The 24,559-nt window shown below is 43.3% G+C and overlaps 1 protein-coding gene across 1 annotated transcript; it reads right to left on the reverse strand.

The window, feature by feature from the left end:
- Positions 1-22,876: 22,876 nt before the first annotated feature.
- Positions 22,877-23,957, reverse strand: LOC101132182 (FUN14 domain-containing protein 2-like). The gene has a single exon (XM_055367020.2). The coding sequence runs from the start codon at positions 23,930-23,932 to the stop codon at positions 23,357-23,359; it is 576 nt and encodes a 191-aa protein (XP_055222995.2). The 5' UTR covers positions 23,933-23,957; the 3' UTR covers positions 22,877-23,356.
- Positions 23,958-24,559: the final 602 nt, after the last annotated feature.

Below are 24,559 nucleotides of genomic sequence, written 5' to 3' on the forward strand. Positions count from 1 at the left end.
GTTTGTTTTTCTGAAATAGATAATAAGATGGAGGGGAAGAAAATACAGTTATTCTCCTCAGTGGGTCTGAATTTTAGGCAGGTAAAGGAACTTCAACTTCCATGAGGGAGACAGTCTCAATCAATTTAGAGCAGGGGTCACCAATCTTTGAGCCATGGACTGGTACCAGTCTGTGAGCTGTTAGGAGGCCAGCCACACAGCAGGAGGTGAGCAGCAGGTGAGTGAGCCTTACTGCCTGAGCCCCGCCTCCTTCCAGATCAGCATTACATCCTCACAGGAGCACGACCCTACTGTAAACTGCACAAGTGGCTTGTTCCTTATGAGAATCTAATGCCTGATGATCTGAGATGGAACAGTTTCATCCCAAAACCATCATCATCCTCCTCCTCGTCCCTCCTCCCACCCTCACCCCTCCTATCCGTGGAAAAATTGTCTTCCACGAAACCAGTCCCTGGTGTCGAAAAGGTTGGGGACCACTGATTTAGAGGTTTGTTTTGCCAAGGTTAGGATGTGCCCAGGAAAAAGGAGCAGAAATCACAGGAACATCTGTGATCCATGCGTTTTCCAAACAGGGTTTGAAGACTTCAGTATTTAAAGGAGAAAGAGCAGGCAGTAGTGGAAGGAGGAAAGAAAAAAAGGGAGAGGATGAATAAAAGAGGCAAGCAGTTACATTCTTTTGAGGCTTTGATTAGTGCTTACTGAATCCACATTTAACATGTGAAAGGAGGGGCTAGAGATGGTGCCAAAGGGCTCAGGGGGATCCTCAGATGCCAGTGAGGCCCCAGCCCCAGCCAGTGTCCAGATTTCTCACACTGTCATGAGAAAGAACTCAGGGACAATTGGCCAGGTGCAGTGGCTCACACCTGTAATCCCAGCACTTTGGGAGGCCGAGACAGGGAGATTGCTTGAGCCCAGGAGTTTGAGACCAGCCTGGACAACATAGTGAGACCCCAACCCTGTTTTCTTAAAAAGGAAAAATAAATAAATAAGAAAAAAGGGAAATAATTCAGGGATGAGCCAGAATGAAACAAAAGGCAAGAAGCTTTTATTGCAAAGCAAAAGCACACACTCAACAAAGAAGTGTGGGCGTGCTTATGAGATCAGTCACACACAATGGAGCTTGGGTTTCTAATTTTATGGATGTTTCTTTAATTAGGGGGTGGGATAATCGTTAGGTATTCTGGAAAAGGGGGATTTCAGGGACCTCCCAGTTATGGCTCCCTTTCTCCATTATTTGGGTTTGCCTGGAAGAGCCATGGACCTCTCACCCTGACTGGAGTTTTGGCCATTTTCTTTCCCTTATTTTGGGTTTTCTGTTATCCTATGGTAAGTTTGCCTAGTTCTTATTTTCCACCCTCCTGCAACTACCCCGTGCTATTCATATCTCAGAGGAACAGTCAACTATGCATTTGTCTCATGTGCGCGGAGGGATGACTTCTAGTCCTGTCTTTGTCCTGTACCTGTGAAGGTAAGCTGTTCGTTTACATTGTCAAGGTGAAGTTCAACAGAACTCTGTTTCAAGGTAAAGATCTTGGGGCCCACAAAGAATTTCCTTGTGAGCAATTTGTGAGGGAGGTCCCCAGGGAGATATGTGACCTTCTAGCTTTGCAGCTATTTAGGAACAAAATGGAAGGCAGTTTTGTGGGACTCAGTTCCCAAGCTTAAATTTTCCCTTTGGCAGAGTGACTTAGGGGTCTTGAGATTTTATGTTTCTTTCACACATCCAATTCCTTAAAAGCTAGCCTTAGGCTAAATCAGATAATTATAGAGTGAAGAGGCTGAATAACATCTCATCAGCATCATTCTCCTACCCAAAATATGTTAGCTGAATTTTACATTGTCTTAATGCCATTGAGCTATGGACAACCAAATGGGTGACTGAGGCAAGTGTCCCAATGAATTGAGGTTTATTGATCCAGCTTGAGGGTGCATCCAGGAAAAACATGAGTCACAGACATATCTCTGGCTGTTTTTCCAAAGAAGTTCTCAGGAGGTTTAGTATTCTACATTTTCCTTAAAAATTGGTGGTGGCGGGGGGAGCATGACAGTGAGACTAATGGTTACATACTTGTGAGACTTCAGTTGGTGCCCACTAAATCTACATTTTACATAAGATAAGGTGAACATTAGAGAAAAAAGAGAATAGAGGAAGCAAATGTCAGGGAGGGATGAAGGAATGGTTAATCTCTTCTTTTCTTTGTTTTGTTTATTTTTAAATTTTATTTATTTTTATTTTCTTGAGACAGAGTCTTGCTCTGTCACACAGGCTGGAGTGCAGTGGCATGATCATAGCTCACTGCAGACTCAAACTCCTGGGCTCAAGCGATCCTCTCACCTTAGCCTCCTGAGTTGTTGGGACTATAGGATCATACCACCATGCCAGGCTACTTTTTGTATTTTCTGGTTGTAGAGATGGGGCTTCACCATGTTGCCCAGAATGGTCTTGAACTTCTGGGCTCAAGTGATCCACCTGCTTTGGCCTCCCGAAATTGTCTTTGTTTTGTGCCTGGAAGAATAAGCTAGTAACCAACGTTATCAGTGTGGAGTCTTTTGAAAGGACTGGTTTCTGTTTAGCCCTTAGGAAAGAAAGCCTAATGGTGGTTAAGGAGGGAGTGGTATAATGAGCCGTGTCTCACCTCCCATTGCATCATGGCTGGAAACTCAGCTTCCAAGGTTTCTCTGGGGTCCCCTTGGCCAAGAGGGGGTCCATTCAGTCCACTGGGGTCTTAGAATTGTATTTTCCTTTTTCAGCCATGTCTAGGAATAGTCCAGTGAAATGATCATTGCATTGACTGTAAGGGTGCTGTTGAGTACATTGTTCCCATTACACAACATCCTCTCTTCATTACAGGAATAGGGGCTGGTTTGTTTTTATGCTATAGACCTTAGGAATCACATGTCTGATCAGGCTTCTCTCCTTGTGTTGACTAACAAGAGTAAAACCAAATTTGTGGCCTATTTTATCAAATATATAGGAATTATTTGCATGTATTTTGTGTGCACAAACCTCACTCTTAGTTTCTCTTAGTTTCACATCTTTATTTTCCCGTTGCTGTGTTCCTTGCTTATTTTTAATTTATTTCGTTTTGTTGTATTGTATGTGTCTTTATTCTGCCTAAAATACTTTGTGGAGTACTGCAGTTAGAAGTAAAGAAACACAATCGACTTATGGAAATAACATCTAAAATGTAGATTTGCATAACCCTTCAACTTATTGAATGGCTCAGAAAGACACATATTTACCTTCTACTTGTAATTATCCTTAGGGAGAAGATTGTAGCTCTGACACTTTCTCCACAGAATTATATTATTGGAAACAGCCCAGACCATTTCCAATGCTTATATCAGAGTGCTTGGCTGGAGAACTGGGGTGAAGGGAAAATAACTCAATAAGTCTTCCTGAAAGTTCACTTTTCAAGAGCCAGATCTTGGTAAAGGAGAGCAGAAATGTCAGTGGGAATCAATTAGAATTTAAGAAGGCTTGGTGCCTCAGTCTACAGCAGATACCCAAAGCAGAACTCTGATAAAAGGGAAGGCAAAGGACCAAGACAATGGAAATGAATTTGCTTTTTAACCAAACTGATATGCACATAACTTTAAAAGTCAAATTATGCAAAGGTTAAAACAAAACAAAAAAAATCACTCTTTTTCTGCCTCCTCATCTTACTATCCTGCTTCTTGCAGGCAACAAATTTTAGTGCTTTTCTTCTGATCTGTTCTTCTATATTTATAAATAACATGCTTAAGTTGCTGTTTTATTTTATTTAATTTTAAGCATAATCCAGGGACTTCTTAGGATAGATAAGGTTTTAACTCCTGTATCACAACATCCTCACTCCCTGCCAACTTTCCTAAACATTTTGATTAATCAACATTCACTACTTCCATTATTACAGCTATACAAATATTATTCCCTGCTGGCCTAAGGAGTGAACTTAATTATATTTGTTTTCTTATGCTTATTTTTTGCTTACCCTAAATTTAATAATTGTTTTGTTTTTATTTGCTTAGCTAAATGCTATTTCTAAGTTTTCTTAGCCCCTATCACAGTCCCTCAATACAGTTTCCCTATAGTCAAGCCAGAGAAATAATCAGTTTCATTTCCCTAGAGATCTCCCTCACAGAGCACAGTCTCCTGTTGTTCTAATATAGAGTGTTTACGCTCTAGACCTGATGCTCGCTGTCATCCTAGAATCCCTTTCATAGTTCTCTTGCGTTGCATTTCCTCTTACCTGGCTGCTATGTCTTCCTTTTTCTTGGTTTTCTTCTTCATTTCAGTGCAACACACCCTTCAGTATGACGTGAGAATACACTGAGAAAGGGTGCAGGAAGGTCTTTTTTTTTTTTTCTTTTCTTGAGATGCTGTGTGTCTGAAAATATCTCTTTTCAACTCTAATGCTTGGTTTGGTTAATAGTTTGGTTAGGTATAGATTCTAGGTTGAAAGTCATTTTCCTTCACCATGTTGAAGACATTTCTCCATTGTCTTTTCGCTTAGTGTTGCTACTGAGAAATCAGCTATCCTGCTTACTCCTAACCCTTTGTGTGGGACCTGTTAGCACACTCTATCCCTCCCCATTCCAGAACGTTTTGGGATCTTCTTTTTATCCTTAGTGCTCTGAAATTTCACACTGACTTGCTTTTTTGAGTGTCTTCCTCTCCTTCATTGGTTTATCTCTCAGTGGGCCCTTTCAATCTGGAAACTTAAGCCTCTAATTCTGGGAAATTTTAAAATATTATTTCTTTGATATTTTCTTCTCCACAATTTTCTCTTTTTCTCTTTTCTCATTTCTGATTTTACCTATTAATCAGAAGATAAATATTGAGTTAATTCGCTAATTTCCTTGTGTTTTTGGCTCTAAATTCCCTCTCTCTTTGTCCTACTTTATGAGAGAATTCTTCAACTTTATTTTCCCATAGTATGACTTTTTAATATCAGCTTTTATCATTTACTTTCCATGAACTTTTTCTTGTTCTCTGAGAGTCCCTTTTATCATAGCACCCTGTTTTTTTTCGTTTTTGTTTTTGTTTTTGTTTGTTTGTTTGTTTTTTGAGACGGAGTTTTGCTCTTGTTGCCCAGTCTGGAGTGCAATGGCGCGACCTCAGCTCACTGCAACCTCTGCCTGCCAGGTTCAAGCAATCCTCCTGCCTCAGCCTCCCGAGTAGCTGGGATTACAAGCAAGTGCCACCACGCCCGGCTAATATTGGTATTTTTAGTAGAGACGGGGTTTCACCGTGTTGGCCAGGCTGGTCTCAAACTTCTGACCTCGTGATTCGCCCTCCTTGGCCTCCCAAAGTGCTGGGATTAGAGGCGTGAGCCACCGCGCCCAGCCGCGTCATGTTTATGTTTCATGGATGCATCTCTTCTCATGTCTCTCAGAGGACATTAAACTATAATTTGTTTTACATTTTGTCCTGCTACCTGAATGGACTTTTTTCTCCCCTGATTCCAGTTTTCTTTTGATTTGCATTTCACATTGGATTGCCTGAAATGTCTGATGATCGTTGGCTATCATGATATGTAAGAATGAGGCACTTAAAAATCTGGGAAGCTATACCCGCATAAGCGGGGGCTTTCAGGGGCCTCCAGCTATCAGAACATGTAGGACAGCTCAGGTCCTACAAGGAAGGATTCCCTAACATCCTAACTAAGAGATAACTTCATGTTTGCCACCTTCTGCCTGACCCCACACTCCAGTGTACCTGATACCCTTGAGCCCAGAGCTTGTCAGGTCCAATTTCTCCAGAAAATAAGCTTCCCTCTTTTGGGGATAGAAAAGACTCAGTTGCCTGGCTTCCCAGAGTGGGGTGAGAACCTGAAGTCAAACTGCTTTTCAAAGAGACTTTCAACCAGTGCCCCCCCTGCAAGCCGACGCCTCACCTGTCTTCTACATTACCCAGCACCTCTGATTCTCAAGGCTTCCCAAAGTCCTGAAGGTACCAGCTATCCTGCTTCTCATCACATCCTCCCTGAAGCCTTCACCATACTCCGTTCTGCTGTCTGTTGTCACTCATTCATCCACCTTCAGTCTTTATTTATTTATTTATTTTGAGACGGAGCCTGGCTCTGTCACCCAGGCTGGAATACAGTGGCACGATCTCAGCTTACTGCAACCTCTGCCTCCCAGGTTCAAGCAATTCTCCTGCCTCAGCCTCCCGAGTGGCTGGGATTACAGGCACCTGCCATCATGCCTGGCTAATTTTTGTATTTTTAGTAGAGACAGGGTTTCACCATGTTGGCCCGGCTGGTCTCAAACTCCTGACCTCAGGTGATCTGCCCACCTTGGCCTCCCAAAGTGCTGAGATTACAGGTGTGAGCCACCACACCCGGCCTCCTTCAGTCTTCATGCATTGCAACTACGGTTTATGCATGCCACCCAGTTTCATTAAAGATGAAGTCAAGCTTCTGTTTCTCTTTCTCCTTGTTGTTATTCAGACTAATGACTGAAAGAAAGGGAGTAAAAAAGTCTTTACTCAGCCTTCTTAACATCAGAACTTACCCACTTTTCTGAAGTTGATTGCCAGACACCATTTTCCATTAACAAACAAATGTGGAAACTCTTAAACTTATCTGCTGTGTTAGCTTAAACAGTTCATGCCATTATTTCTTGACCTTTCATAGTCTGTGGCATAACTAGAAATTTGCAAGTACATGCTTTGCACTAAGCAGATAATTATTTCCTTCTCCCCAACTCCAGCTTTCTGTCCATCTGTCCTCACTGCATATTTTATAAGCACACAAATCAGTATCAAAAAAATGTCCCTAAGAAAGGCAGCCAATCTTCAAAGAAGCGAATAGGACATGGCCCGTTTCATGGAGGGGGAGCAGTTCAAAAGCCACTGAAATGTCAACATGGTTTGAAAGATGTCGATTAGCAAAACAGATATAAAGATGCCATGCTTGTAACAAGCTTGATTAACAGAATGATGAGGCTAATTAGAAAAATTTTAATAAAACATTCTGGTGTTGAAAGCTAATCTTTGATGAGCTGGAAAAGAAAGAAAAATAATCCTGAACCATTTCTAAGTTTAGAAAGATTTTGTTTATCTTTTTTTGCTAGAGTTGGGGCCAGCAGTTCTGATCGTTTGGATTAGCTCTTAATATTCCTTGCCATTTGGGTGTTCAAATCAGTGGTGCATTTCTGGGAACAGACTGTGTCACCATAGACAGCAGACTGAGGAATGAAGGCCCTCCACATGTGAGGCACAAACACCCCCTCTTTTTTCACCACTTCAACCAGCATCCTTTAATCAGTCAGGAACCCCAGGACATCCGCACACCAAGGAGGTCTGTATGATACACCAAGTCCTCCTTGGTCAGCAGGGTTCCCAAGTTCCCAGTTGCTCACTAAGTTATATGCCTTCCTTTGATAAGACTAGCACCTTCAAGTCAAGCAGCGCTTCCTGTTACACACCTCAGTCACGTTTCTAATAAATCTACACTGTTGAAGTTGAGGCAGTAAAACAATGGCAGAGGGTGGGGGATATTAACGTGGATGAGAGCCTCAGAATTTTTGAGAATGGTTAGGGACAAAGAATCCTTTCACCTGGAAACCTACTTTAGACTTGAAATAAACTTCATGTGTTCATGTATTCAATCACTTTACAAATTCATTTCAGTTACCAACTGCTATGTATAAGATTTGTAGGCCGAGTGTGGTGGCTCATGCCTGTAATCCTAGCACTTTGGGAGGCCGAGGTGGGCAGATCACCTGAGGTAGGGAGTTCAAGGCCAGCCTGACCAACATGGAGAAACCCCATCTCTACTAAAAATACAAAATTAGCTGGGCGTGGTGGCGCATGCCTGTAATCACGCTACTTGGGAGGCTGGGGCAGGAGAATTGCTTGAACCTGAGAGGCAGAGGTTGTGGTGAGCCGAAATTGCGCCATTGCACTCCAGCCTGGGCAACAAGAGTGAAACTCTGTCTTTAAAAAAAAAAAAATGTAGCATATTGAAAAGAATTGGAGTTTTACAACCAAACAGACCTGAATTCAATTCCTGATTTTGAAAAGACTTTTTCTGAGCCTCAGTTTCTGCACTATAAAATGAAAATAATAACACTACCTTTGCAGGATTATTCTAAGGATTTGGAATAATGTACAAAAAGTTACTAACATATGTTGATTATTTAATAATTGAGAGCTATAATGTATTATTACTATTTTATTGTTATTATATTACCTCTGTCAAGCAGTATAAGCGCTCAGTTCAATCTTCCATATTTATGTAAGGATAGTTCTTCTTGTCAGCCAGCGTCTTAGCTGAACAGAAAGAAATTCACATTCCCATTAGCTTTTTATTAACTCCTCTCAAACATAGGAGGTCTCAGTCCCCCTGACAAAGACTTCCTCCTTGGCCAAACATTAGTTGGGATCCTCTGAGCCATCTTCTCGACTAGGCCTTCACTTGGTCTCTCAACCTTGACATTTGTCTGCTGAGCCCACTTTTAGCAAAGAATCCCCCTAAGCCAGTTTATTGAGAATCCACCTACCCTTGATGTCTAATCAGTTTCCTCTGAATAATTTTCCATCTTCTGACCCCTCACTCTGACTCATTGGCTATAAATTCCCAGCTGGCTTTGCTATATTCAGAGTTGAGCTCAGTCTTTCTTCTCTATTTCAACAGTCTTTAATGAAGTCTTTCTTATTGTTTTCACAAATGTAATATGGTTTGGATGTTTGTTCCATCTAAATCTCATGTAGAAGTGTGATCCCCAATGTTGGAAGTGGGGCATAGTAGGAGGTATTGCATCATGGGGCCAGATCCTCATGGATGGCTTGGTGCCATCCCCTTGGTGATGAGTGAGTTCTCACTCAGTTCACAAGAGATCTGGTTCTTTAAAAGAGTCTGGGATCTCCCCTTTCTCGCTCTTGTTCTCTCTCTCACCATGTGACACCACCTGCTTCCCCTTCACTTTCTGCCATGATTGGAAGCTTCTGAGGCCCTGACCAGAAGCAGATGCTAGCATTATGCTTCATGTACAGCCTGCAGAACTGTGAGCCAATAAACCCCTTTTCTTTACAAATTACCCAGCCTCAGGTATTTCCTTGTAGCAAAGCAAGAACCCACCAATACAAAGGGTCTGAATAATGTTTCTTTAACATCCCTCATCTCTATCTGACCGGATAGTCATGATGGTGCTACCGCCCATAAAGACATCAAATGGAACTTGGCCTCCTATAGTTAGGACGTGTAATCAGGAGAGACCAGTTGATTCCCCTGAAGCCAGGCTACCACTAATCCATATGCCACAATGGACAAACACCCATCCTCTGAAATGCAGCAATAGAGCCAGCTCCACTTGAGGCCCTGAAAGACGTGTAGACGGCTCCATTCCAGGCTTACTCAGGCCTCCTCTGCATGCCTACCACCAGTCTCCCTGGAAACTGCGTGGCTGCTCCTTGGCACCCCAAGCCAATCGTCTTGGCTCTCCTTGTAGGCCCGCCCTTGCCCTCAGGGCACACCACATCATTGACCTCTCTCCATTCACTCTTCTGATGAAAACTCACCCATCTTGCTTTCCCAGTGCCTCAGAGCCTTGCTGAGTGCCTCACTAACAAAGCTGACATCTCTATTGTCACATGTGAATGGCTGATACTAATTCCATGTTCTCCCTCTCATATTTGCACTTGTAGTATATCTGGAGCTTTTACTGATTCCAAATTTTAGGCCCCGCTCATCCAGTTCTGTTTTCTGGTGGAAAACAATGAGGTGGAGCTCTTGTTAAATATAGATTACCATGTTAAATATAGATTACCAGGCATCTTCCCTGAATAGTCCAAATTTGGGTCGGGGCTCAGAAATTTAAGTGTTTTTTTTTGAGACAAAGTCTCACTGTCACCCAGAATGGAGTGCAGTGGCACAATCTCAGCTCACTGCAACCTCCACCTCCTGGGTTCAAGCGATTCTCCTGCCTCAGCCTCCCAAGCAGCTGGGATTATAAATGCCCACCACCGTGCCTGGCTAATTTTCGTATTTTTCAGTAGAGATGGGGTTTCACCATGTTGGTCAGGCTGGTCTCAAACTCCCGACCTCAGGTGATCCGCCCACCTTGGCCTCCCAAAGTGCTGAGATTACAGGTGTGAGCCACCGTGCCTGGCCTATGCCAAGGGATTTTTATCTTCAGGGAAGATTAGGAAACACTGAAATTCTACTGTAATCCTGGTCATTTTACAGAAGAGGGCATGGAAGCCTGAAGAGTAGCAATAGCTTCCCCAAGGCTGCCCAGTTTCTCCTTGGCAGATCCAAGTCCAGCCAGAGGTTTGCTGACCCCCAGGGCAGTGACTGCCATTCATCATGCAATATCTGCTGAGGAAGAGGGAGGCTTTGATGCCGGACCCTTTTTTTTTTTTTTTTTTTTTTTGAGATGGAGTCTCGCTCTTGTTGCCCAGGCTGGAGTGCAATGGCGCGATCTCGGCTCACTGCAACCTCTGCCTCCCAGGTTCAAGTGATTCTCCTGCCTCAGCCCCCCAAGTAGCTGGGATTACAGGAATGCACCACCACACCTGACTAATTTTGTATTTTCAGTAGAGATGGGGTTTCACCATGTTGACCAGGCTGGTCTCGAACTCCCTACCTCAGGTGATCCACCCGCCTCGGCCTCCCGAAGTACTGGGATTACAGGCATGAACCACCGTACCCGGCCAGCAATGCTGGACCTTTAATCACTGTGTTGGAGGTGGGTGGAGAGAACTCTACAGCTAATCTTTGATGAGCTGGAAAAAAAAGAAAAATAATCCTGAACCATTTCTAAGTTTAGAAAGATTTTGTTTATTTTTCTTTGCTAGAGTTGGAGCCAGCAGTTCTGATGGTTTGGATTAGCTCTTAATATTCCTAGCCATTCGGGTGTTCAAATCAATGGTGCATTTCTGGGAACAGACTGTGCCATGCCTCTTATAATGCCTTGCACCCATGACTGTGGTCTAGCCTTGCTCCCATTTTGAAACAGGAAATTAGCAGGTCTGTGGGAAGTAGCGAGTGCTGCTTCCCTGTGCTTTTCCTGGGGATCTATGCTCTGGGCTTTGGATCAGGAGAGCCAGCTCCAATCTCCAGTGCCCTTGAATGAGTCACTTTATCCATCTGGGCCCCAGTTCCTTCATGTGTAAATTATGGTAATTGGACTAGATTAGGGTTCCAAAACTTTTCCCAAGAAGGACACCCCCCCTAACGTGCTCAAGAGCTAAGTATGGAGTCATAGTAACAGAAGAATAAGGGCTGATATGCTGAAGAGGAGAGAGGAGCAAAAGAAGCCTGAGCAGCTCTTGACATGAGACGTTGTGGAGTGGAAGGAGATGAGGCAGGGTCCTCCGCTGTCTGTTCCTCAAACCCAAGTGATGGATGGACCCCTTCATATTCTTGAAAAGTTATTGCAGGCTCCAGCTCTCAACATGTTGCCATCATTTTCATTTCTATAATAATGTTATTTCAATATCTACAAATATAAAACATTGTATGAGCTCCATGATTGTAGATTACTGTCTCAGTCCATTTGGGCTGCTGTAACAAAATACTACAGATTGGGTAATGTGTAAGTAATAGTAATTTATTTCTCACAGTACTGGAGGCTGGAAGTCCAAGATCAGGGCCCCAGCAGCCTCGGTCTCTGGTGAGGGCTGCTCTGTGCTTCCAACATGGCGCCTTCTTGCTGCATCCTCACAGTGGAAGAGGGGAAGAGCGAGGCCGCTCTCTGCAGCCTTTTGTAAGGACGTTAATCCTGTTCACAAGGCTGGAGCCCTCATTGATCCTCATGACCTAATCACTACCAGAGGCTCCACCTTCTAAACCATCATCTTAGTCATTAGATTTTAGCATATGAGTTTCACAGGGGCATATACATCCAAAACATAGCAATTACTGTGTAATTAAAGAAAAAAATTGAAACCAAATACCATGTAACTAATAAAATTCAAAATTTCAATGTTCAATTAATGTGATGGACATGTTTTGTAGAAACTAAATTGCTACTTTGGGGCTGATGACAGAAAAATACTAGGTCAAGTCTGGTCTTTATTTAGTCTGTTTCTCTATGGTGAGTTTCAAAATATAACTTATAAGAATGCCTGTTTCCATGCAAAACAGAAGTTCTAATACATTCCTGCCTTTGTTTACAACTTAGGAGAAAGAAACCTTTCACTTAACCAACACTGTGTAAGTGAGCAATACAGGTGTCACTCGGTAACTCTGCGAAGTCGTCTCTTTATTTAAAGATATTAATCTTTGTTACAGATAATTATCACAGTGAAGACAAAAATTTTAATTCTTACAGAGAATTTGCAGATTCTTGACATACTGTCCAAGAACTCTGAGAAATGTTGAGTTTCACGGGATAAACTAAATTTGCTTTTTTAGGAGATTTGGGTTCAAGTCGAGCCCTGTCTCTAACCAGCTATTGAAGTCTGGGCAAGTGTTCACATCTTTGGGCATCTGTTTTCTCATCTATAAAATGATCCTACGAATTCCACTTACCTCACAGGCTCTCTGAAAGTAAACAGGAGAGTCTGAAGGTACTCAAACAATCCTCACAGTGCTTACAAATGGAACACACAATCATAACGGCAGGGGCAAGTGGCTGGTGATTTATCTCCAAGTGCCTTAAAATGTTCTGGTCAACCATCCCTGAGTAGCATGGGACAGGCATGAGTATCTTCTGGCCTTTCCAGACCTTGGGTCCACGATGCTCCGAGCAAGCAGCAAGGGTGGTGGTGATTGGCCCGTGTGCTGAAGATCTCAAATGAATGAGGGCCCATTCATTGCTCTCTGCTGCCCTCTTGAATATAGAAATTGGCCTTGCACCAGATGGGGTCTCAGCAGTAAGTTAGGAGAGGCAGTACAAGCCTTCTGGGCAACCTCAGCTCAATTTCCTGACAACCCTTGTTCTGTGTGCCTGTGCGTGTGCGTGTGTGTGTGTGTGTGTGTGTGCATGTGCGCGCGCATGTGCATGTATCGGCCTCCGCCAGAAGATAGGTGAGTGAGGATTTGCACTTCAAGTATTCCCCATTTCTTAGCCCCAGTCCCTCCTCAGGATTCCACTGTCCCAACCTCACCCTACAGGCTTTGTGTTAAGTTCCTCAACGTTTGGAAGGAACTGTCTGTACAACTCCTCCCCCTCCTCTCTTGGTTGTTAATGGCTTATTTAAGACAGATTTTGGGGCACAGAGACCCCATAACGTTTTCTCATGTCTGCTGACCTGCAGTGGAATGACTTGCAGTTATGTAATAGGCGCTGGAGTAATAAATACATGTGCTATGGTTTGAATGTATCCCCCAAATTTCATGTGTTGGAAACATACTGTGATGCAGCAAGAAGGCACTCACCAGATGCTGGCCCCTTGGTATTGGACTTCCCAGCCTCCAGAACTATGAGAAATAATAAATTTCCTTTTTTAAAATAGATTACCCAGTCTGTGGTATGCTGTTATAGCAGTGGAAAATAGACTAAGACAACACGCTTTGTTCTACTTTTATGTTAATGTCACAGGTCTATTTTGATGTCTAATCCTATTTTTAGATCTAATTTCATTTTAATTATTAATGTTTGCATTAGATTTTTGGATACCCTTGAGGGCTATGATGCTCAATAAGCAATGACTTATTAAAAGTAGCTTTGTGGGCCGGGCACGGTGGCTCATGCCTGTAATCCTACCGCTTTGGGAGGCCGAGGCAGGTGGATCACGAAGTCAGGAGATCAAGACCATCCTGACTAACACGGTGAAACCCCGTCTCTACTAAAAATACAAAAAATTAGCCGGGCGTGGTGGCACACACCTGTAGTCCCAGCTACTTGGAAGGCTGAGCAGGAGAATGGCTTGAACTTGGGAAGCGGAGGTTGCAGTGAGCCCAGATCCCGCCACTGCACTCCAGAGTGGGCGACAGAGTGAGACTCCGCCTCAAAAAAACAAAACAAAACAAAACAAAATAAAAGTAGCTTTCTTTCTTTTTTGCCTCTCACAGCTTCATTATCCTTTAGACGAGAGAATTAATTTTCAAATGGATCACAAAAGGTGGGCAAGATGATCTAGTAGGATTAGAGGAGAAAATATTAGAATCTTTATTTTTACATTGTATATTTAATCTCATCCTTCTTAAATTTAAATTTTGAGTTAAATATTGTAAAACAATGTTTTACAATAATATGCATATTAGTGGACTAGTACAGGTATATAATCTATAAATAAATTGTGATGGAATGCTAATTTTATTTAATTATTATTATTATTATTTTTGAGACAGAGTGTTGCTCTGTTGCTCAGGCTGGAAGTGCAGTGGTACAATCTCGGCTCACTGCAACCTCCACCTCCCGGGTTCAAGCAACTCTCCTGCCTTAGCCTGCCCAGTAGCTGGGATTACAGGTGCATGCCACCACGCCCAGCTAATTTTTGTAATTTTAGTAGAGACGGAGTTTCATCATGTTGGTCAGACTGGTCTCAAACTCCTGACCTCAACTGAGCCACCTGCCTCGGCCTCCCAAAGTGCTGGGATTATAGGCGTGAGATACTGTGCCCAGCCAGAATGCTAATTTTATTTTATTTAGTTATTTTGTTACTGAAGGGATATAGAATCATAAAAGTTTGGAGACCTCTATTCTAAAAGAGTAGCTGTCATCCTGCCTGTATTTCAGAATCACTAAGAGAGATTTTTAAATAAATTACATTATGCCTCACCCCATCCCATACTCAGTGAACCCAGCCTTCAGGAGTGAGGTATTGAATATGTGTATTTTCAACAAGCACTTTCTGATGATTCTGACACAAACCTCCTCGCTAAAAACCACATTGTTATCTAGAGCTAAGTAAGTTCACCAAGGGAAAAGCAGATATCTTTCTTGTTTACCGTTGTATCTATATATATAGCATAGTGCTTAACACAGAGTAAATGCTAGCTGAAGGAATGAATGAACAAATAAGCCACAACCCAGAGATAGCCTCTGACTGCCCCAGTCTTTGTTTTCATGCTTAGTGTTTTCATATAATTGTTTTACACATTCAAGAACCTTTTATATATAAAATCGGGTACCTTATTTTGATTGCTTTTAATAAACAGTTGTTTAATATGTATTTTAGCATTATTTAGCACTTAACATTTCCTATTATCAATTATACTATTTTAAAAAATATTGGCTGGGCCCAGTGGCTCATGCTTGTAATCCCAGCACTTTGGAAGGCCAAGTGGGAGAATCACTTGGGCCCCAGAGTTGGAGGCTGCAGTGAGCTCTGATCACACCACTGCACTGAATTCAGCCTGGGGAACAGAGCAGGACCCTATCTCCAAAAAAAAGCCTTTATGTCTAAAGCTTTCTTGTGTATATCCAATTATATGCTTAGAATAGAGCCTCAGAAGTAGGATTTCTAGGCCAGGTGTGGTGGCTCATACCTGTAATCCCAGCACTTTGGGAGACCAAGGTGGGTGATTACCGGAGGTCAGGAGTTCGAGACCAGCCTGGGCAACATGGTGAAACCCCATCTCTACTAAAAGTACAAAATTAGCCAGGTGTGGTGGCGGGCGCCTGTAATCCCAGCTACTCGGGAAGCTGAAGCAGGAGAATCACTTGAACCCAGGAGGCAGAGGTTGCAGTGAGCCAAAATCGCACCCCTGCACTCCAGCCTGGGCAACAAGAGTGAAAATCTGTCTCAAAAAAAAAAAAAAAAGGGCCGGGTGCAGTGGCTTATGCCTGTAGTCCCAGCACTTTGGGAAGCCAAGCTGGGCAGATCACGAGGTCAGGAGATTGAGACCATCCTGGCTAACATGGTGAAACCCCGTCTCTACTAAACATACAAAAAAATTAGCTGGGCATGGCGGTGGATGTCTGTGGTCCCAGCTACTTGGGAGGCTGAGGCAGGAAAATGGTGTGAACCTGGGAGGTGGAGGTTGCAGTGAGCCAAGATCGCGCCACTGCACTCCAGCCGGGGCGACCGAGCAAGACTCCGTGCCCCCCCTCCAAAAAAAGTAGGTTTTCTAAGTCAAAGAGTAAAAACTTTTCTTTTTCCCCATGGCAATTTTTTTCTTTTCTTTTCTTTTCTTTTTTTTTTCTGGGACAGGGTCTTACTCTGTCACCCAGGCTGGAGTGCAGTGGTGCAATCATGGCTCACTGCAGCCTTGACCTCCCAGTTTCAAGTAATACGCCCACCTCAACCTCCTGAGTAGCTAGGACCAGAGGTGCACACTACCATGACTGGCCAATTAAAAACAAAACAAAACAAAACAAACAAACAAACAAAAAAACTTTTTGTAGAGACGGGGTCTCACCATGTTACCCAGGCTGATCTCAAACTCCTGGGTTCAAGTATCCTCCCACCTTGGCCTCCCAAAGTGCTGTGATTACAGGCAAGAGCCATTGTGACCAGCCAAGAGAGTAAGAACATTTTAAAGGCTGTAGCTACTGTGGGAAGAATAAATTAACATTGAACCCAGATCTGGTTCAAGGAGCGAGGCCTTGCTTGCAGGGTCCTTGTGGTCTGGCAGAGTGAGAATCTTCAGCAGGGATTTTTGGTGTGGCGAATAGACTTGGAGTGTCTGATTGCCTTCTTGTCCCTGTTTCTACCACTGACAGGCTGTGACACTTAAGATTCTTCAAGCCTAAGTTTCTTCACCAAGAATGTGAATATTCATAGCTATGTGACAGGGCTGCTAATTCTGAAGCACTATCCAATGGTAGAGCTAAAAGCATTTATTTGTATATTTGACAGAGTTCCAAAGGAACAAAAGATTAGAATCTAGAAGTGGCTCTTATGAAAAGACACCACTCCATCTCCCTTTTGTTAAAAAATACTGTTTACCCAAAAGGGGGTTTGAGTGCTAGTTCCTTAGGTGGGGGCCAAGAGATCCCACAACTCCAGACTCAGCCCCTGAGGAAGGTTCAGAGCTGTTTAGCAACTCTGGCCAATGGGTCACTTTGGAAATATCAAAGGTGGGTATCGTTGTTGGCAAAAGGTAGTGCTGCTGTAACTGACAAAAATAATCATGAGGCTGGGTGCAGTGGCTCATGCCAATAATTCCAACACTGAGAGGCTAAGGTGAGAAGATTGCTTGAGGCCAGGAGTTCAAAAGCAGCCTGACAACATAATGAGGTCCTGTCTCTATTTAAAAAAATAAATAAAATAAAATAAAATAACAAGTGGTCTGAGAACTCCTTCTCTTCATAGTGTGCCAAAAAAACTGGTCAGGCAAGTTCTTGCTCATGGTGCCAAGCCACTCTAAATAAAACAGAAGCAGCTTCCGCTTCCTGTTCTTCAATGATTGCTTACTCCAGAAACCACTAAGCAGATGGCAAATATTTGTCCTTTGGCATGTCTAATTGGATCCCAAAACCATGGTCCGCATTTCATCTTTGCTTTTTTTGTTGTTGTTGTTTGTTTTCTTTTGTTTGAGACAGGGTCTTACTGTCGCCCAAGGTAGAGTGTGGTGGCGCGATCTCAGCTCACTACAACCTCTGCCTCCCGGGTTCAAGCAGTCCTCCTGCCTCAGCGTCCCAAGTAGCTGGGATTACAGGCATATGCCACCACGCCCAGCTAATTTTTGTACTTTTAGTAGAGATGGGGTTTCACCATGTTGGCCAAGCTGGTCTCAAACTCCTGATCTCAAAGTGATCTGCCTGCCTCAGCCTCCCAAAATGCTGGGATTACAGGTGTGAGTCACCACGCCCGGCCTGGTTTTGTTTTTGAGCCTGGGTCTCATTCTGTTGCCCAAGCTGGAGTACAGTGGCTCTATCATGGCACACTGCAGCCTCAACCTTCTGGGCTCAAGTGATCTTCCCACTTCAACCTCCCCAGTAGGCTGGGACTACAGGTGTGCAGCACCACACCCAGCTAATTTATTTTGGGTTTTTAACTTTTTGTAGAGATGGGGTCTCCCTGTGTTGCCGAGGCTGGCATCTTTGGTATAGGGCTGTGTTCTCAAATTTGTGTGTGTTCAAGGATGACTCAAGGTATTCAGAAGATGTGCAGATTCCTGGTGCAACCCCTAGAGAGTCTGATTCTGTAGTCTGGGGTGGTGCCCAGGAAACATTAGCATAGTAGAAGCAGCCCTACCCAGATAGGAACCAGAAGACTGGGCTCCATTTATATCAGCATAAACCTGAGAAGTCACTTCACCTCATTGGTTCCTCTTTCTTCATTGTAAAGCTTCATTTTTACGAGGGGAGCAATACCCACTCATCATAAGGCTGGTTGCCAGAAGATCAAATTAGAAACTGTAGACAGGAAAAGCACCATTATCACTAAAAAGCACATACTCAAGGTCTAATAATTTTGGCTTCTGCCTTTCACAGTGAGAAAGCCTGAACAACACCTGGTTAGGTAACACTGCATCCCTACTGTGAGCCTCTGTCCTGTGATAGAGACTCTCTTTTGTGCTTGTGTGTTTTGCGGTGACAGATCACAGCTGGCTTCCCACCAGGCAATGTCTTCGGATTTCCTACATGGCAGTCCTTGTACTGGGCGTGATCACCGCTGTGACTGGTCTTGGGATCACCTTTGGAATACCTGTAAAGCCTGAAAGTATGTGTCACCTCTGGGTGGCCAATCTGTCAATAATTCACTCAACCAACAAGAGTATATTTATACTCCATATATTTCCAAAATGGGTGAGTCTTCTGATAATGTTCGGCATGTGGTAGGTGCCAGCCACTGCTCTGTTCATTTTATACTTCTCATCTTTATTTTATTCTTAACAAACCTGCAGGGTGCTATCACCATTATGACTGAGAGTCGGTGGGGGGAGGCAACTTGCCCCAGATCATATCACAAATACATTAATAAGCCAGGTTTCTGATACAGGTCAGCCTGACTCTGAAGTCAGGATACAGTTTCCACCTTCCAGGAGTTTCCACTGTGATTAGGAGATTGGTGAAACAGTCGTGGGCAATACAGAACAGCATACGACCAGGAATTAAGTTGAGTGAGATGATACGTATTTCCAGTAATTTGAGAGAAATCAGCTAGAACTGGTGCTGAAGGGACACGGTCATAAAAGTGAGAACTGGAGCCAAACCTTGTAGGGGGTTCAGATTTAGATTGAGGTTTGGGAAGAGGTTTGCCAGAGATGGAAACTGTGTACCCTCTGGTAGGACACAAAGGATTAGGACTTCGCCTTGCACCAAACTTGAAGTATGTGAGGAAGAGAGGTGAAAAATAACACTGAGTAGTTAAGGGGTGGGGGTGAGTGAAAAATAAGGAAGGATTATGGTCCAGTAGCACTGAATTGCATTACACACACGCATCCACACATTGACACCACGCTTCCTCTTGCCACACTCTGGCAGATGCTCTCCGCTCTGCCATGATATCCTTCTTCCATTGCTTGTTTGGCTGGCTCATAGAGGGTTTAAGACTAATCTCAGGTGTCCCCAGACTGAGTGAGGCGTGCCACCTCTGTGCTTCCACAAACCCTGTGTAAAGCTTAACCCAGCTCCTGGACACACAGTGCAGTAATTATCTGTTCTGGAATGCATCTTGAAGACAAGCAATATCCTTCTAATCCCAGCCCTGCTACATGCTTATTGGACAAATGTCTTCAGTAATGCATGTTGATTAAAGAACTGAACCTTGATGCCGCCAGAAGTGGAGCCATGGAAGGCTTTTGAGATGATAAAAGCAAGCAATATTTGTGTGGCTTCAGTGAAGGAAATGGGGCATAGAGAAAGTGATAGATTTGAAATATGGGAAACTGACTCATCAAATTGCCATGAAAACAAACAAACAAACAAACAAAAACCTAAGGCTTAGGGTGTTGGTCTCCTGATGAGAACAGTTTTGGACTCACGATCCTAGTCAGCTTTGGGAGTTAGTAGGATTCTACACAGTGGGACCTAAGGGTAAGATCTGGATTCTCATTTTACCTTTTGAACACTCATTCAGAAAAGCATTTATTGAGCACATATTATGTGCCAATAACAGTGCTCTGCTCAGGTCTCCTTCAAGAGCGTCTGCATCAGGGAGCTCCTTTAACTGACAGCCCCAGCCACCACCTGTCTGGACCCACCACCACATTCATGCCAAGGCTACTCTTCCCCATGTGGTCCCCAGGCAATTACTGAGCACTGTGGGGTTGCTGGTGCTACCCATCCCTCAAGACATGGGACCCTGCTAATGGGTGACTTTGCCTCAAAGACTCCACCTTGGCCTGTCTGAAACTTTCTTAGAACTGGCTGCAGGCCAGGAGCGGTGGCTCACGCCTGTAATCCCATCACTTTGGGAAGCCGAGGCAGGCGGATCACCTGAGGTCAGGAGTTCGAGACCAGCCTGGCCAAAATAGTGAAACGCCATCTCTACTAAAAATACAAAAATTAGCTATGCATGGTGGCAGGCACCTGTAATCCCAGCTACTCGGGAGGCTGAGGCAGGAGAATTGCTAGACCCTGGGAGGCGGAGGTTGTAGTGAGCAGAGATTACGCCATTGCACTGCACTCCAGCCTGGGCAACAGAGTGAGACTCTGTCTCACAAAAAAAAAGCTGCAGTCTGAGATTTCCTACGCAGACCTTCATTAACCCCCTCCTTTCATAGGCATTAGAACTGCATCAGGATAGGTTCCCTTGCCTACTTTTGCTTCCTCCCCAAACTATAATCCTCCAAGTTAGATTCACATCTAATCTAGTTTGGTGTTAATTTCTCAGAGGATGAAAAATGACACAAGTTCTTTCAGATTATCAGAGCATAACAGTTCTTGTCCCTAAAACCACAATGCCAAGCACCTCTTAGATTAAGGGATATAAACTAGTGTTATCTGCCTCTTAATTGTCAACACAGTCCCAACTATAAAATATTTAAGATGTAAAATTTACCAAGCCCTCACCACTTCTAAATCAGGTACCTAAAGTATTTCCAGCCTGTTTATCACTCTACACACCAATCTGGAATTTTCTGGGTATACATTATTTAGGTGTAAATATGTCTGAGATACAAATGTTACCAATGAGCTCTTTACATCTTAACTTCCACCATCTAATTTTTATAGTACTTGAAATTTTTAAAAATACCTTTCACATTATTTTGACTACCTCCCATTCATTTTTTGAATGGGTAGACTAATTACATTTAAACAATAATATCAGTTTAACTCATAGTATCCCCGTGAAGTCAGCATACAGAGTTACCCTTGCTCTCATTTCTAGCTAAGAAAATAATGGAGGGGGCTATATAACCAGCCCATGGTAAAGCTCAAGCCACAGCCTATGCCTATGGACCCTCTCCCAGGCAGCTTCCAGTACTTCTCCAGCAGTGGTGAGTGTGTGCTTGTTTGCCCACATACAGTAGTATTACAAAAAAGAATGAGGGAGAATAAGAAGAAAAGAGGGAGGAGAAATAATGGGCAAAAGAACAATGGTTACAGCTAAAGCTTCAGTCAAAAAAAGAACGATGGTAAGAAGCAGAAGAGGGAAGAGGGGCATGTTGTTATTAAAGCTGATGTTCATGGTCATGAATGCATGTGTCAGCATTTAATACTTGTCTTATAAATCTTCCAGATTTAGGCCAGGCGCAGTGGTTCATGCCCGTAATCCCTGCAATTTGGGAGGCCGAGGCGGGAGGATCACTTGAGGTCAGGAGTTCAAGACCAGCCTGGCCAACATGGGGAAGTCCCATCTCTAATAAAAATACAAAAATTAGCCAGGTGTGGTGACAGGTGCCTGTAATCCCAGCTACTAGGGAGGCTGAGGCAGGATAATCGCTTGAACCCAGGAGGCAGAGGTTGCAGTGAGCTGAGATGGCACCACTGCACGCCAGCCTAGAGCAAAACTCCGTCTCGAAATAAATAAATAAATAAATAAATATTTTCCAGATTTACCACATCGACAATGTAAGACAGCCTCACAGCGACTGGGCTTCTTGTGCGAGGACCTCAGCACTTGCTTGCCACCCTCCCAGCTGTGTAATGGCAAGTTGGATTGCAGTCAAGGGGAAGACGAACCTGCTACCTACTCTAGTAAGGCGGACAAGTAACCAAAATTTAAAAACAGTCACCAGCAACTAATAACTAAAATTCAGAATTATATGAAAACATTATTGTACGTGAATGCTTTCTATTAGAATTAATGCTTTTGTCTAACATAGGTCAAATGTCCAACAGTCTCTCACAAAACTTGATATTCAAGTGTCCCAACCAGAAGACTTGGACATATATGGACAAGGTGTGTGACACAAGAAATGACTGTGGTGATTGCTCAGATGAATCAGGTAAAAATGAAAATGTCATTAATTTTTTAATGGCTTCTTGGAGTGGCTACCCTTATACTTCAATTACATAAATTAACTCATCCTTACAAGCCTTCCTTAAGGATACATCCATGATTTTAAGATTCTATCATTTCCAGTAGTTTGTGCATATTTAAACTAGATGAATTCTCTAGCTAAGAATACAGCCAGTTCTGTAAGAATTACCAAAGGAAACAATCTTGACGGACAGCTCTTGTCTGCTATCAAATTCCTTCTATATTTCTTTACAAAGGTTGGTGAAGATCAAACAAAAATCTGTTGAGTGCTTTGACTCTCAAAAAATTTTTTGTTTAATCTTTGCCTTTTCCTTGCTTTTCCTCCCTCACTTTCCTCCTTCTCTCCTCCCCTCATTCTGTTCCTTACGGTAGTTTAATACTTGGCAGACACCTGATCACCCCACAATTTCATGAAACCATGGCAGAGGTGCAATTCCAATACCTCGTGGCCCCAGTTAGTAGTATCTGAAAGCCCTATCAGAAATACGCTAAACAGATAATTTCCTGCCCTTTGTCTGGTCATCCTGGAGGGTAGAAATAGAAATGCTAGGAATTACAGATAACAATGCTCTGACAAATAAAGACTAAAAGTATAAGGAGATCCTTTTCTTCTTGCTAGCTGCCAATTAGCAGTGATTCTTTTCCCTGCTGTTTGAACATACAAACTCAAAGGGACCCTTTCTTTCTTTTTTTTTTTTTTCATGCTTAAAGGCAAATGTATTCAGTTCCTTTCCATGCAGCACACAATAAGGTTATCTATGTGCTTATTTCTTTTCCAAATCAACAGTTTGGGACAAACTTTCAGGATCCACTCATCCTCCACGGTCAGCCATCTTGCAATGTGTTCTCATAAGTGTCTTGCATGGGGGTAAAGGAACCTTCTTGTTGACCTACAGACTGACCTTCTTGTTGACCTACAGACTGACCAAGTAGGGGGTGTACTGGGAGGAGAGCTAAGGACTATTGTCTCTTCTGCCACCATCAAGCTCATGGTGCCACATTAACTTGTACCAGCAGAAGCTTATAGAAGCCACTCAGATTTGCCATGGCAGGCAGGAAGGCATGGGAGAAGGGGAGGAGGGACTCGATGTCCTACGATGGAGTGTAGAAGCTGCTGGCTGGAAAAAACCAGGAACAATGAACATGAGGTCATCTTCCTTAGGATGCCATGCCAAGCAGAAAGCCTCCGAAAAATCCCCCAGTCACTAGAACATTCTTCTTCACAAATGACACCACCTCCTCAGCTTTGCTCCTGACCTCAGTAGGTATCTGATTGCTCTTACGGATCTTCAGCGGCTCTTTGGCTTTCTTCATGTCCTTCTCCACTCGTTGCCAGTCAACTTTGATATACCCAGTATGGTTTGCAAGCTGAAGGAGAGAAAATCCACCTCCCACAGCTGTTGCAGCCAACTTTCCAACCTTCTGGAATATGAAACCCGTGCACCATCCAGTGACACCTCCAATGAACAGCTGGGTTGCCATGCTATACTTTTCTGCTGAAGGTCCAGATTCCTGCCCGAACAGCTTACGCCACCATGGCTGCTTCTTAGCAAATTTCGTAAGGTCCAGTGACTCAAAATTTCCCTCAATGTTTCCTTGACTGGACGCGGCCATTTCGGTGAGCTTGTCTCGCGAGGACACACGTAGAGGATCTGCGTGGTAGGCCGCGGAGTGGCGCGCAGTTGTCGCCACCACTTGGCTTCCGGCACGTGTGGCAGATGTTTCCATTCCCATGGAAGAGGGCGCGCCGTGGCTGCTTGCAGTCTCCGCAAGCGGCTACATCACAGAGCTCAGCGGGCGGTGTGAGCACCCTTTCTTATTTATGTAATATGTCAGTATGTTTATTTTTAGGCTGATGGTGAGGGGTAGTACTTGTCTTGGCTTTTCAAAGTACAAATTCTTTCACCCAAATATGTAGAATCTTTAATAAACATCTGCAATTTTCCTGCTGGGCAGTTTTCACTAATATTTTTAAGATCCAGGGGGCTATTTCTTTTCCAATAATATCTTTTTCAGTCCACCTTGACATTTTAACAGTTATGGTTTTTAAAATAAATAAAATTGTCTAGTTTTACAGTGCCCGAAGTGTTCAGGCTGGAGATGTGATACTGTTTTCTTTGCTGACTGTGCCTGCATTCCCAGAACTCGCTGCAAAAATGGCATTCAAGACTGTGCTGATTGGAGCGATGAAAACTTATGTGAATAGAAGACTTTTCTAATCATTGTTTTGGAAAAGCTGAAAACTGTTATTAATTGCCTTAATACTTCTCTCAAAAAAAGTATGTGTGCATGTATATATCTATATATGTGTATATATGTATATATGTGTATATATGTATATATGTGTATATATGTATATAT

This window comes from Gorilla gorilla, chromosome 19 (assembly GCF_029281585.2).
Source record: "Gorilla gorilla gorilla isolate KB3781 chromosome 19, NHGRI_mGorGor1-v2.1_pri, whole genome shotgun sequence".
NCBI classification, from domain to species: Eukaryota; Metazoa; Chordata; class Mammalia; order Primates; family Hominidae; genus Gorilla; species Gorilla gorilla.

Bases quoted from the DNA above. Each gene is read 5' to 3' on its own strand.
- LOC101132182 (XM_055367020.2), bottom strand. From the start codon at position 23,932: ATGGGAATGGAAACATCTGCCACACGTGCCGGAAGCCAAGTGGTGGCG.